Source organism: Lonchura striata, chromosome 2 (genome assembly GCF_050655825.1).
Source record: "Lonchura striata isolate lonStrDom1 chromosome 2, ASM5065582v1, whole genome shotgun sequence".
Taxonomy (NCBI): Eukaryota; Metazoa; Chordata; class Aves; order Passeriformes; family Estrildidae; genus Lonchura; species Lonchura striata.
In genome coordinates, this window is record NC_140704.1 from 137,101,527 (window position 1) to 137,115,007 (window position 13,481).

At 35.3% G+C, this 13,481-nt stretch overlaps 1 protein-coding gene across 34 annotated transcripts in view; it reads left to right on the plus strand.

Moving 5' to 3' along the window:
• RIMS2 (regulating synaptic membrane exocytosis 2) overlaps positions 1-13,481 on the plus strand; it is a 447,424-nt gene that overhangs the window by 106,977 nt on the left and 326,966 nt on the right. For all 34 annotated transcript variants that reach the window (XM_085573910.1, XM_085573913.1, XM_021546502.4 and 31 more), the window contains one exon: positions 8,695-9,002. In XM_085573910.1, coding sequence (XP_085430036.1) covers positions 8,695-9,002 — 308 coding nt within the window. The remainder of the gene's footprint in view (positions 1-8,694; positions 9,003-13,481) is intronic.

The window sequence follows — 13,481 nt, forward strand, 5'->3', positions numbered from 1 at the left end:
AAGTTGGAAATGTCATTTGGATTTTCAAGTGTCTAGTGTCCACCCAATTTTGGTGGAAAACAAATATTTAGCATAATAATAGCTCATAAGAATTATGTTTTATTAAAATATTTAAGAAAAATTGTAATAATATTTTATTTTAAAAAACCCGTAGTATTTTCAGACATTCAATATTTGTTTAAAAGCTGTTAATATAATTAACTTTGCTAGAAAAGTTTTGAAAATTAGTAATTCTAATACCTATTTGTATTTCCTTATTGCAACCATAATTGCCTATTTGTATTTTTTATGAAAAATTTGTCTTTTCTCCACCACGAATTTCTAACCCATCAGCCCTGACAACAGTCTTTACAGAGAAATTATTTTTTGAGGAATGAAGGGAACAAATAGGCAAAAAAAATTGGGCTGAGCAGTTAAGTAATTTGTTTTTTTTACATTGATGGCTAAGGGTTAGTGTGAAAAAAAAAAACCTAACTTCTTTGCAGAAGCTTAAATGATAGAAGACCAACACAAATCACTGGTTAAACTGATACAATGAGGATTAATTGAATAAAGAAATAGAGGGGAAAGCTGTAATGAACTTCCTAGATGAGTTCTTCAAGCCTTACTACTGGGGAAGACCTTTAATATTTTCACTAGTGGCTCTGGCATAGAGAACAAGAAAGCTGTAATTAAATACATTGGCCACGAAAAGTTGGATGCTTATCAGCACCGGGGAGCAATGGGATACTGCACAATAGAGAACCAGATGACCTTCTGAACTCCCATAGTGAAAATGAGTGCAATAAAACACCACTAAGTGTAAAATCAGGAATTTAAGAACTAATATTTTCTTTCTCTGGACTGCAGGCCAGGGACTCCTGTGTAGCTCAGTCTTGATCAACTGTCCTGAATTCTGCTTTCCATAGCGGGGTAACTGAGTCCAAGCTGCTTATTAGGAGCAGTTTTTGCTCCATGCTGTTCTCCTACACTGTGTGCTGGCATTGTCTGGGAGATGCTGGTTAGCAAAGGTCTGACTGTGCCAGGAAGCATAAGAATTAGCAGGAATCCTGGGCCAGCACCTGGCTCTGTGACAGGGTTATGTCTTACTAGTATAGGCATAGTCCCAAAGTGCAAAATCTATTTGGTCTTGAAAACTGAAAGCAGAGAGGGTATGTGATTGGTCACTGTAAAAATATCAGGCAGCAACCACTGAGGACAGAAAGGAGCTATTTACATGTAACGACAATATTGGTATAAGAATAAGTAGCAATAAACTAGTTTGGAATATGTGAGCACTGGAAATTGAAAGGCATTCTTTCCATTGTAGCTGTAGGACTTGGAAAAACGTTTTGAGAAATTTTGGGCTCAGTATTCTTAGTTAACTTTAAAAAAGTTTATTATATTATGAAGTTTTAAAAAAAAAATATTTTCTTTGAAACAGCAGGCAACTGGAAGCAATCCATGAGGTTTCTTCCTATCCAGTATACTTAATGAGATTAAATTTACTAAGAAAACTGCAGGAGCTGTGTGCTCCTTTCTTTTGCTTTTCTGAGACTGTTACAAATCTGAAAGTTTGGTAAATATGTAGCTTGGTCAACTGTACATTCTCAGTATATTAAGTAATTATTCAAATTTCTAAGGTTAAAGACATCCTTTGTGAATCATGTTGTAAACTTTGGTCACTTAGAGCAGGTTTATTTCATGCCAAACCCAGTGCACTTATGTAATAAACCCTCATGGCCCTCTGGAGTACTGTGTAGGTTTATGGATTTCATTTTGGAAGCAGTGTAGCTGTATTTGTTAAGACGTAATACTGACAGTTTGTACTATATCCAAAGCACACATGTCACAATAGCCATTTTCTCACTGGAAGATTGTACACCATTCTAGTTCTTCATGAAGTCATGAAAGCTCATGAAGGAGCTAAGTATGGTCAATATGGCATTGTGTAGAAATTATGCAGTCTTCATTGGCATGGACTGGACAGTTTTGAGTTGTGCCTGTGCCATAATGAAAAAACTCAAATTACTGCCTTTACAGATCTTCAAGAATATCAGATGTTTTATACATTAACTTCTTAATTTTATACAATGTATTTTAGGAAGGATGTTCTTTGGCTTTTATTAACCCAGCTAGATTAGTATTCTAACAATTTCTAGCCCTACTGTGCATGTAGAGGGATTGAAAAAAATTATGAAAATATTACTAGTATATGTCTTAAAGATAGTAAAAGAGTGATATAAAAGAGATACACTGTCCATTAGGACAAGGTCACCATTAGTACAAAAGAATGTATCTTTTAAAAATTGTAGTCACATAATTTTCTCTTTGACTTGAAAGATAGTGTCATGTAAATATATATGCTCTGTCACATGCATACACAAGATATGATATGCTTATTTCACTCTGACTTTATTGTTTATGGCCATTATAATTTTCATACATAATGTATCCATTCACTACAAAGTCAAGACCAAATATAATCACTCCCCCAGTACAAAGAATTTTTGTAATGCAAATACACATATCCCTTAAAATCTATGTAAAGGTGTTTGTCTCATACTAGTATTATAAACTTTCCCACTTTTCTTAGCTGGTATTGGAATTCTTATGATATTTAATACAATTTTCAGTTTTGGGGGATAGGTATCAATTTCTCATTACAGATATAAGCCAAATATTCCAGCAGTTTTGACATTCAGCCAAACTGATTGTAACATGAAAGTCAGTACCATAGCACAGACTAGTGGCATAGCAAAATATTTAAAAATCAGGTAATCTTTATCAACTTTTAGCAAAGTCATGAGCATTAACTTTGCTTATGTAATATATTTCACTGACTAAATGCATTAATGTAACAGTAGGAAATGAGAAGGAGACTTGTCTGTACAGTCAGAGCAGTAAAATGAAATGGAAGATTTTCTGTTTCATTAAAGTTATAACTAGACTCTGCTGCTTACAGTGTACGAGTATAAAGATTTATTCCAGTAAGTCTAAAATAATGATTTTGTGTCTTTAAAATAGATCTTAGCAGCTGCAAAAGATGTATCTGTAGTCTGGACCCAAGCCTCTAGAATTATGTATCCATAGAGAAATCATACAGACATTGCAAAAGGCTCTGTGTTTTCCAAAAATATGAATGTTGGCTATGGATAGCACATGCTATATATAGGGTTTCCACACTCATAGACACTCCCATTAAAAAGGAATGCCAACCCAGAATTTTTTAAAGGAAACACCTTATAGAAAACAGCACAAATTTTCCCTCACCAGTAGTGGAATTCAGTACTCTTGGCTGTAAGAGAGAAAACAGACTTCAGATAGGGAGAGCAAAAGGGAACTACTGTTTTTGTAAAGCAAACATGAGACATGCTTTGGTAGTGTATAGAACCAAGTAGATAAGATTTTATATTTTAGCTAACTTCTATAAGTCTTCCAGTCTGATTTGAGGAATATTGAATTCTAAGTAATAAGTAGGGTACTAAAAAGTTTTACTTCTGACAGGGACAACTAATGTTGTTATTTTACTGAAAAATTTTGGGAGATCTTAATGTATTCTGAAGAAAACCCAATAACCAGAAAAGCAGTTCCATGTCATTTTCTGGGGAGATGATGTTCAAAGGGATCCTCACAGTCCCGAACCCAAGACACTCATTAAAGTTATAGTTCTTTGGAAAAAATGTTACATTTCATATAGGCAAAATGAAGAAAGATTAGCAGAAACGGGGATTAGAGGTAAGGAAGATAACACTGATCCCTTCTGATACTGGGTCTGTATTCCCTGAAAATGAACAGATTTGCTACAGTAAATTGTAGTTTCCGTGACTGCACAGAGGAAGGAGACTCACGTTCCATAGTGGCACTGCTGGTTTGGCAGTGTCTATTCCACACTGGCATGGGGACTCTTTTGGGTGGTGCCCAGTGACAGCATAAGGAGCAATGGCCACAAACTAAAATACAAGTTCCACCTCAGCATGAGGAAGAGCTTATTAACATTGAGGGTGACAAAGCACTGCAAGAAGCTGCCCAGGGATGTCGCTCCCCCTCTGGAGGCATCCCAAACCCACCTGGACATGTTCCTGTGTCACCTGCTCCAGATGACCCTGCCTTGCCAGAGGGGCAGATCTGCATGATCTCCAGAGGTCCCTTCCAATCCTAGTGATTCTGTGAACCTGCCATCAAAGTGACTAATGGAGAGATGTACTACATCTCTGAAGAAAATTCCTTAGTACAGGGTGGCTTCAAACATTGCACTGCTTCATGATGTAATGAAGTTTTGTACCAGTGAAGTTAGGGAAAAAAAAAAAAAAAAAAAGGGACAAGCAGTAATGTATTTGCAATCATGATTAGTTTTTCTACTCTTCCTTTCATCTCCTATTTCCTTTCAGTGCTGTAGTCTTGTTACCTTGTATTATTTTTAAAGAATTGTATCCTACTTGAAATATGAGAGCCAAAAACCCCAACAAAAACACGTGAAATTTGCTTAAGATTACTAGCAGCAAGTGCAGCAGTTAATATAATGCTAATATATATTAGATGCTTCTGCCAGGCAGGTGAACTCTAATAGATTTGGTGGAATACTATGCAAGCATTGCACTACAATTTTTCACCTCAGCAAATCTTTAATTTGAAGTAATGTTCTAAAGGCTGATGAGGATTTGGTGTAATCATTTCTTAGGTTGTAGTGTCAAAGCTATCAAACTCAAGCTTATGCATAATCAAATATACTGAGCCTTTTAATCACATCTTAAATAAAATAAGGTTTCCATTTTCTTCTCAAGATTTACTGTTAGACCATCTATAACTGTACTTACAGGAACAGTGAGTGATGTTTTTAAGGTAGCTGTCTTTTCACATGATCTATCTGAAAATACTAGAATGAATGTCCATCTATATCCTTTTATTGAATTGTTTTCTTTTCACTTGAAATATCTGCAGATGTAATTTATTGATAAACATATTTCCCATTTATTGTGGTATGCCAAATATGTTTTGAAGAATTTTATCTAAGAACAAATAATTTTAATATATATTTTAAGGACAATATAAAGAGCAATTTTTTGTGCATTATTTATTTCTGATATGTAGATGTGAAATGGCTGATTACTGTAGGTTTTGCAGAAAATGTTTTATGGGCCCATGTAATAATAAGTGCTAATTATATGTGATGAATGCTGCTGGACAGCATTGGAAGTGGGAGCATATTAAGAATAATCTTGCCAAAAATAGTGAAGAAATCAAAAATGAGAACTTATTAGTTCAGTGTACAGAACTAACCTTTGAGAATGGAAAGCAGATGGAAGGTTTAAGGTCAATCTGTCTAATCCAAATTTGGGACACCTCTTTTTAGTGTTGTATATGAAAAAAAAGAAATTATTATTTGAAAGAATGGATATAAGGGGTAATGCGAAAATGTCAGGTATGTTTATTGCATTCTTTTCAAGAATGAGTTGTTTTAAACTGAAGTTCAGCAATGCCTCTTGTATGCACTAGGTGGAGTTTCAGCCTTTGCTATGGAAAAGAATATCTCCATCCAGTGCCACTAGCCCCCGAGGATCTAGTTTTGAACTAGTACTTAGCGTTGGAGAGAAGATTCTTTCCCATATTTTCCTTTTCAAATTGGCAGTGTTTTCGTGTGGAGGATTGACACCCACAAATTTAAACACTGATTTTTGTGCATCAAGTTTGCTCATGACTGTTTTTTAGGAGGGTGGTTAGGAGAGTTGCAAACGTGTGTAGTAGATAGTATGTCTACCCTGGAGTGCAGATTTCTGATGGAAGGGGTTAGTTCTTTTAAATTTCAGGTTTTAGAAGGGAAAATTCTATGTTTTCTCCTCCCAGGTTTGCCAGAATGCATGTATTGCTCGTGCAGACCGCTCGTGTGGTCTTTGCTTCTCTGCAGCGCTGCTGTCACTGTCCCAGTCCCAGTCGCAGCCCTGGCCGGGCCGGGGCTCGCAGGGACAGATCTGCTCGTGTCCCGGCACCTGGGGGCAGGAGGGGAATCTTACGAGTGTGGCTGTATTTAACTGAGAGGTCTGCACTATAAATTACCAGTGTTTTTTAAATTGCAAGAATGCTTCTACATGCTGTGATAAGATGGGGAAGGCGATTTTGCCCAGTGCTATTTGAGGGCTTGTAATTTTTGTGCTCACTGAAAGCACAAACATTTCTGTCTATGTGACAGTTCCCATTCTTCCCACTGTGTGTGATTTATTTGAAGCTAAAATTATTTTAGGGTCAAGACTATGAAATCCTGCATGTTGAAGTTATGTTGGAAATAAGACTTCATCAGAAGTGTGACCTTCATTAAATGCTTCTAGAAAAGCAGAAAAAAAATCTGCAAAATTCATACATCTCTGTGTTTTAAATGTGTTTGATTTTTTTTTTTTTCCTATAAATACCCTAAAGAAACTTTTCAAGAATCAGGTTAGGTCAGGAGTACTCTTCCTGATTCTACTTTTAGAGGAGGGCATAGGAAATCATATTAATTTAGAGGGAACTCTTATTCTGTTTGGTACAGGAGAATAATGCTGGTCATCCTGGAGTCCATTGTCTGGGGACAAAATTATGACTGTTAGCCAAGGAAAAAGCTGCCCAAGTGTTTTGGCTGTAGTATGTAGCTTTTGTGATATTTTAACATCTACTGAAAGAAATGAAAATAGCAAATGAGAACTTGGGTGATTGTATCTCATTGTCATTCAAATTGTTATATATTTGTATACTTACATAATTGTATCACATCTGGTCCTTTCATCACTCTGACACATACATGGAAAGTTTAGAACTCCTTTCAGCTGTATACAGACCTAGCAGAAATATTAAAGCCTTTTAATTGCTACTGGTCAAAGAGGGCAAAAATACTTCTTTCTTGGGTTCTAAAATTTCACTTTGCTGCTTTCTCATGTACTTTCTAGCTTAATTAGCAAAGGTAAAACAGATCTGTTCTTAAATATGTATTTGAATGATGCCCAGGCCTGAAGCATACACAGTTTTGTCCTTTGAATGTCCTCTAAGGATATCAAACATACCTCAGAGAGCAAGATGCTTCTTGGGGAGTCTCTCTATTTTGCCCTCAGTGCTTTGTTCTATATTGTTGCTGTAAGTAGACATGAGCTCTCATAAATGTGAACAGCCCTATAAAAAGATAAGGAAGTTTACTAGGATGGGGCATTCTGCCACTGTTAAATGGGCAAGTGGCACCTCCCTTTCCTGCCCCAGCCCAACAGTTTGAGAATGAGGCAGCTGGTGACTGTCATTTGAGTATGAACCTTGCATCCAAATAACCTTCTACATGAAGCTCTCATTGAAAGATTTTTTTGGTGAGACTTGACTAGAGAGCAAGGCCCAAATGATCTATTAGATAAAAGCCTGGAGAATGAAAGCAAAATACTGATGACAACTTCTGAAACCTTTTCTGGGGAACTGAGCTAGATGTATGGTGGAGGTAGAAACTACATCTTCCATGTGATTCCATGGAGCTGGCTGCATTTAAAAGAGTGATGAACATTGATGTAAGCCTTTGCATGTCCTAAACCCTGAACTATTGCAAAAAAGGCAGCTTTTTGTAGGATTAGAACTGGAGACATAACTAGATTGAAGGCTGAGCATAGACATTCAAGGAATATATAGTAAAACTGGTACAATTTTGCCTGTGAACTTAAACAAAAATATATAAAGGGAAGAGAAAGAAAAAAAAAAGGAAGCTAAGGCTTAAGAAAAATGAAGATTAAAGAGTGAAGGAGGAAACTTGCAGTGAATTAATACTGTCTACAATCCAAATTTTAAGGTAACACAATAATCAGTTTGAATGTGTTTATGACTGATGTGTTGTATTTGATTCACTGCATTCTGATTTAATCACATTTAACATAATAACTTAATGTTATTATGAAATTAACTTACAAATAGTTGGTGTTGATTTCCTGAACTGCCATATGACTAGGGTGATCAGATACAAAAGCTTTGCAAAGAAGTACATTTTAGAATATTAAAAAATCTCATTACTATATGCAGAATCACACAACTGGGAAGCTTTAATAATTTTAATAATTCAATAAGTATATAGCGAAAGCTAAATTGTGGGTGTGAAGTGGACAGACACCACCTTATACATTGTGTTATTTTAGTTATAATATGGCTTTAATTTAAAGTTGCTATGAAGTCACTTTTTGAAGTCAGCATCTTCATATAAGCATTGGATATAGACCACCATGGACAAAAATTAGCAAATCATTTTGGAGATTTATAAAACTGCTTGTTTGCAAGAGCAGATGGCCATTTCTAAAGTTCCTTTTTCTTAGGGAAAGAATTAAAATGGATTAAAAGTTTAATGATTTTTTAATTCATTTTTTCTGTCATCCTCAAAATATAGTGTTAATTTTCAAAGCTTATATTTTTTAACATTGGGACCTCAGTATTAGAACATTTTCATTTATATAACTGCGATTTGTTATTTTTCCTTGTATTACAAATAATGAAAAAAAAGACTAAAATTATTCTTGCTTGTATTTTTTTCCAAAACTAGTTACTCCAAGGTTGTACAGACATATTTTATTATATTGTAGCTAAGATATTGTAATTTTAATAGAGTTAAAACTGTAGTCTTTTACCTTTGGAAATGATAACAGTCAGTTGAGCTGTGCTTTCTGAAACCATTTTATACAGTGTTTACAAGCTAACATTTACATTTTACATTTAAATATGTCTGAACAGGTAATGTGGGTATGTAACTTGTGCCGAAAACAACAAGAAATCCTCACGAAATCAGGAGCCTGGTTCTATAACAGCGGGTCACACGCACCACAGCAGCCAGACCAAGAGGGAATTAGAGCTCTGAGGAACGAGGAAGCACCCCAAGAGAAAAAAGCAAAACTGCAGGAGCATCCGCAGTACCAGGGACCACCAGGTGACATATCCACACAAGCTTTGGACAAAAACAGATCTCAAGGGCTCATAAGACAAGACTCAATTAAGAATGGTTCAACAGTAAAGCATCCAGTAGCAAGTGACACATCAGACAGGTAAGAAAGTATTTAATGATTATCCTGGTATGATTTGATGAATTTATGCTACAAATTTGATTTTATCTCTTACAATTTTGTCTTATTTTTATTCTGTGGCCTATAAAATACATAGTGGGAATTTTGAAGAGCACTGAGAAACCTTTTATTGGTTTCAGATGGTCGTATCCAGTATGTGTTCTTCATTCCTTCTCACTGAAAAAATAGGGGATGAGACAGTCACAGTGTGATGGAGTTTGTCCATGTGCTTGCAACTTTGTCAATTTACAGTAATTGTGCTGTGCAGAATGTTACAGTATTTCTTTTGTGGTCACTGTAGCAAATCCAAAATAGGACTCAAAAAGGCAGATTGATGGAAGATAGCATCTGTTCAGACTACTGAATTAAGACATCTGGTTGTACTTGCAGTAGGTAGTACTGAGAATGGTGAAATCTTTGTGTAATGACTTGAGTCTTTTCAAGGTTTCTCAGTTTCTTGCTGTTAGCTACTGTCATTAGTATAATATATTTTCCTTCTCTGGTTTACATTAGTGTTGCTTGTGTTGTTTGAAACTGTAATTCTATCAGTGCTAATGTAATTTAGAGTAGGTTTAGCCAGAGACTGGCGCAGGAACTTGCCTCCCTTTTTCTTGATGTGATTATTCCAAAAGGCACCAGACAACTCTTAAACCCAGTGGCTAGGTTTTACAGGAACACAGAAATAAAAATGGTTTCATTGAATGAATAAGTTTTGCATCAATAACACTGCTATAGAACTTTAAATATGGTTGGAAGGGAAAGATGAGAGTGCGGTTGCTCAGGTGTTTCCATGGAGATGATATCCTCACACGCGTATGAGAGACCTCCAACTGCCTTGGAATTTGGCAGCCAGAGCAGTATAATCTGGCAGCTTTTCTCTGCTGCCCAGATATGACATCATTAACAGCATTTATTCTGTGAGCTTGAAACAAGTTAGACATATATAGTCTCTTTTACATTTAGTATAAGGAAAATAGTTTCCATTTTTCTTCACATCTTGTATTCCCTCATATTTTATTTCCTATATTTGATCTTGCATGAGAGCAAACTGAATGTAATGAATTGAACCTTTTTTGTTTAACTTATTCTGCCTGATGTTTGCTGTGATTTTGGCTGTTGGGTTCAGTACTTAGTTGTCCTGAGTGCTCCTCAGTTATATGTACAGTGTTTGAAAAGCACAGCTGGCACCTGACGTTAGGGAGCAGGAGTGACAGACTGATTCTCTTGTGGTTCCTTTTTTGCCACTGATTTTGCCTGGAAATTGGTATCATAGATAACATGACAATAAAAAAATCCCAAACCCTTGTTAGCAGCAGCATTTTAACTCTAAAACTGTTTTTATATTATATGCATGCAGAATATGGAGGAAGAGAGTGATATATAAATAAATGCATAATTGAGATACTCAATATGCATTTACACTAAGTAGACTTAAACAATAAACATGGACAGTATAAAGTAATATTTTCCAACAGCAAGAATGTAGGCTTTGTGCCTGAAATCAGAACTATTTTGCTGATTGTGATCACTTCTACTTGATATGTTATTTAAGTTCAGATAGTTTCTTCAGTCATTAGCTTCTTCGTGTTTTATTTGGATAACAATACTGATGTTCCCTAATTAACATGTACAAGTATGCTTTGAATATTATATATATTATATTCTACCGAAGGATAGAGGGTCTTATGAATAATTTTATTCCCTCATGTTCCTCACATAGACTATTTTTTCTGGATCTAATGAAAAAGATTCCTTTGTGATGCCCATTGTGATCCCCATCCATTTTACTCGTCAAATAGACTTTTAGAGAAGAATATCAACAGCTCTGAGAAAGACTACCCCAGAATTCAACTAGGTACCTTCAGAAATTGAGCAACTAACTAGTATGTTAGACCATTTGTCTACATGAAGAGAAAAACATGTCCATTCAAAATATCCAAAATAATAAGGAAATAGACAAAAAAGTCAGAAGTATTTAGAAGTGGCTGTTGCTTGCCTTGCACAATCACAATAGTAGTAAGTAGAAAGTGAGAACTATATTTTCTGTCTTATTTTTCATCAGAAGGACATTAGTTTTGACACAAAATATTTTAAAATGTTAAAACCAATAGCCACTTGTCAAAAGAAAGATATTGCTAGGACTTTATATATTTGGGTTATGATTTGAATAGAAAGGTAAAATGTATTATTTTTGTCAAAGGTTTTTAGTTCTTTTTGTAGCATCCATGGGTGTTGTAGCAATCGTTGCTTAGAAGTTCTTTAAATCAAGTATCATATATCTTATCTTGGTCATCTGGAGACATGTTGGTCACAGAGTAAAGGGCAACATTCAGTCCTTTAATCTCAAGATCATCAATGTCCTTTCTGTCTCATTCCTTACCGTGTCTTTTGGTTGTGCGTTTTTTGTTTTTCCATCCTTGAGTAGGATAGAAAGTAGAACAGATGAGTAGGACTCACCATAATTTTTTCCTGTTTTCTTTATTGGTATTATTCTTCATTAAAATTTTATCGTTTCAACCATTAGACTAGTATTCTGTTTCCTTGATGTAAGCAACAGTCCCATTTACAATTGATAGATCCCAGCCTGTTTAGACAGATAGATAGGTACTTGTTTATAGAACTTCTCTGGCTGATCTGTAATTCTCCAATAACATGTTTTTATGTTCGGAAGTAAGTTGTACTTAACAAGAGCAGAACAGTTTTTCATTACTTTTTTTTCCTAGTTCATATAATAGAATCATAGCATGACTTAGACTACAACCTTAAAATCATCTAGATCCACCTCACTTGCCATGGGCAAGGACATCTTCCACTGGACCATTGCTCAAAGCTCCATCCAGCCTGGCATTGAATATTTCCAGAGATGTCCTGGATATCTCTGGAATATCCATCCAGAGCTTTTCTGGATAACCTGTTCCTGTGCTGCACTACCCTCACAGTAAAGATTTCCTTCCTTATATCTAGCCTAAATCTACCCTCTTTCAGTTTAAATTTTTTACCACAGTATTTACAATCTGCCCTATGGTGCTTTTACTGCTTTTTATATAGTAAACCTGTGGGTAGGGCAGGGGCAGCAGGCACACGTGTATGATTCACTAAATGACCATGGTGTATTTGACATTATTTGAGGTGAGACCAATGTAATTTGTCCCACATGGAGGTTTTGTGCTATGCCCAGTTGAACTATGATCATATGTAGTGGTTGCACAGACTTAACCTTGTGTGCAGGGTGTATGAATGCTGATACAGTGTAATATTAGATTCCTTGAAAACTGCAGAATGATGTGAATCCAAGAAACACAAAATATTATTTTAAGTAAAACATAGACTCAGAAGGTCTATTCTGAGGTCTGCTGAACACAGATGGTAGATTTGTAGTTGCAGTTCTTTGATTTGCAGATTCACATTAATTCTGGATTAGGCAAAGAGGTATGATTTTATTTTATTTTCATCAAGATCTTTCATGTAGTCTATTGTTCCCAAGATCTACACTACTCATCATACAATATGTGTTTTATTTCTAGCAGAAAAATCATTTGAACAGACATAATCTTTTTTTCCCAGTCATTCTGCAGAAGGCAATCAGCTTGTGAAATTTCTTCATTCCAAGCCCATGTTTATATTGTCCTATTAAAATGTGTACAACGTCCTAAAATTAAAATCTTGGAAGCAAGGAACCCAATGCTGATATGAAGCTTTTTTCATTTGTCATTCCCTTTGCCTGAATTGTTAGATCTTTATGTGGTGTTGCCATGCTTAGCTTTTAAAATAATTATTTTTCTTGCTCTCAATAGGATCCACTGTAAAGCCATTTCAGTAACTTTCCACATATGAACTCAGTGTTTTAAACTGTAAATATTTTGTGACTTTTCAGAGGTGTTGCTTCACAAACCTTTATTTTGTACACATACATAGCTCTCTAAAAGTAGTAAACGACTCATGCATCTTCCCAAAGCAAGGTTACAATGACACAGCTATTTATATATATCTGAAACGGTGTTGTGTATTTCAGGTAGATGTGAATTTTTGAGGGTTTTAGAAATTATTATTTTCCCTGATCTGTATTTTATGAATCCAAAATATTCTTCAAAATTTGAAAATGATGACTTTAATTTACAATATATATTTTTCAGGCATTATATTAGTGGAAGAAAAACTTCCTCAAGGGTATTTTTCATGAGATTCAATAAAAAAAAGAAAGTGAAAAATATTGTGAGAATGTTCATTTTCATGTGTTATGAGTCAATTTATACCAATTATATCTATCAGAGGTTGAGCTTTGTCACAAAGAGAGAATTGATTCTTGGTATAGGAAAAGATCACGATCTATAAGCTCATGATCTGAAGGAAGACTAATAAATAAAGCTGCCTGAACCCTTTCCAGATTAACTGTAAGGATATGAGATTAAATCATAAAAACCAGAACGAAAACAACAAATTGAGAGAGTGAGCAGCTGCAGA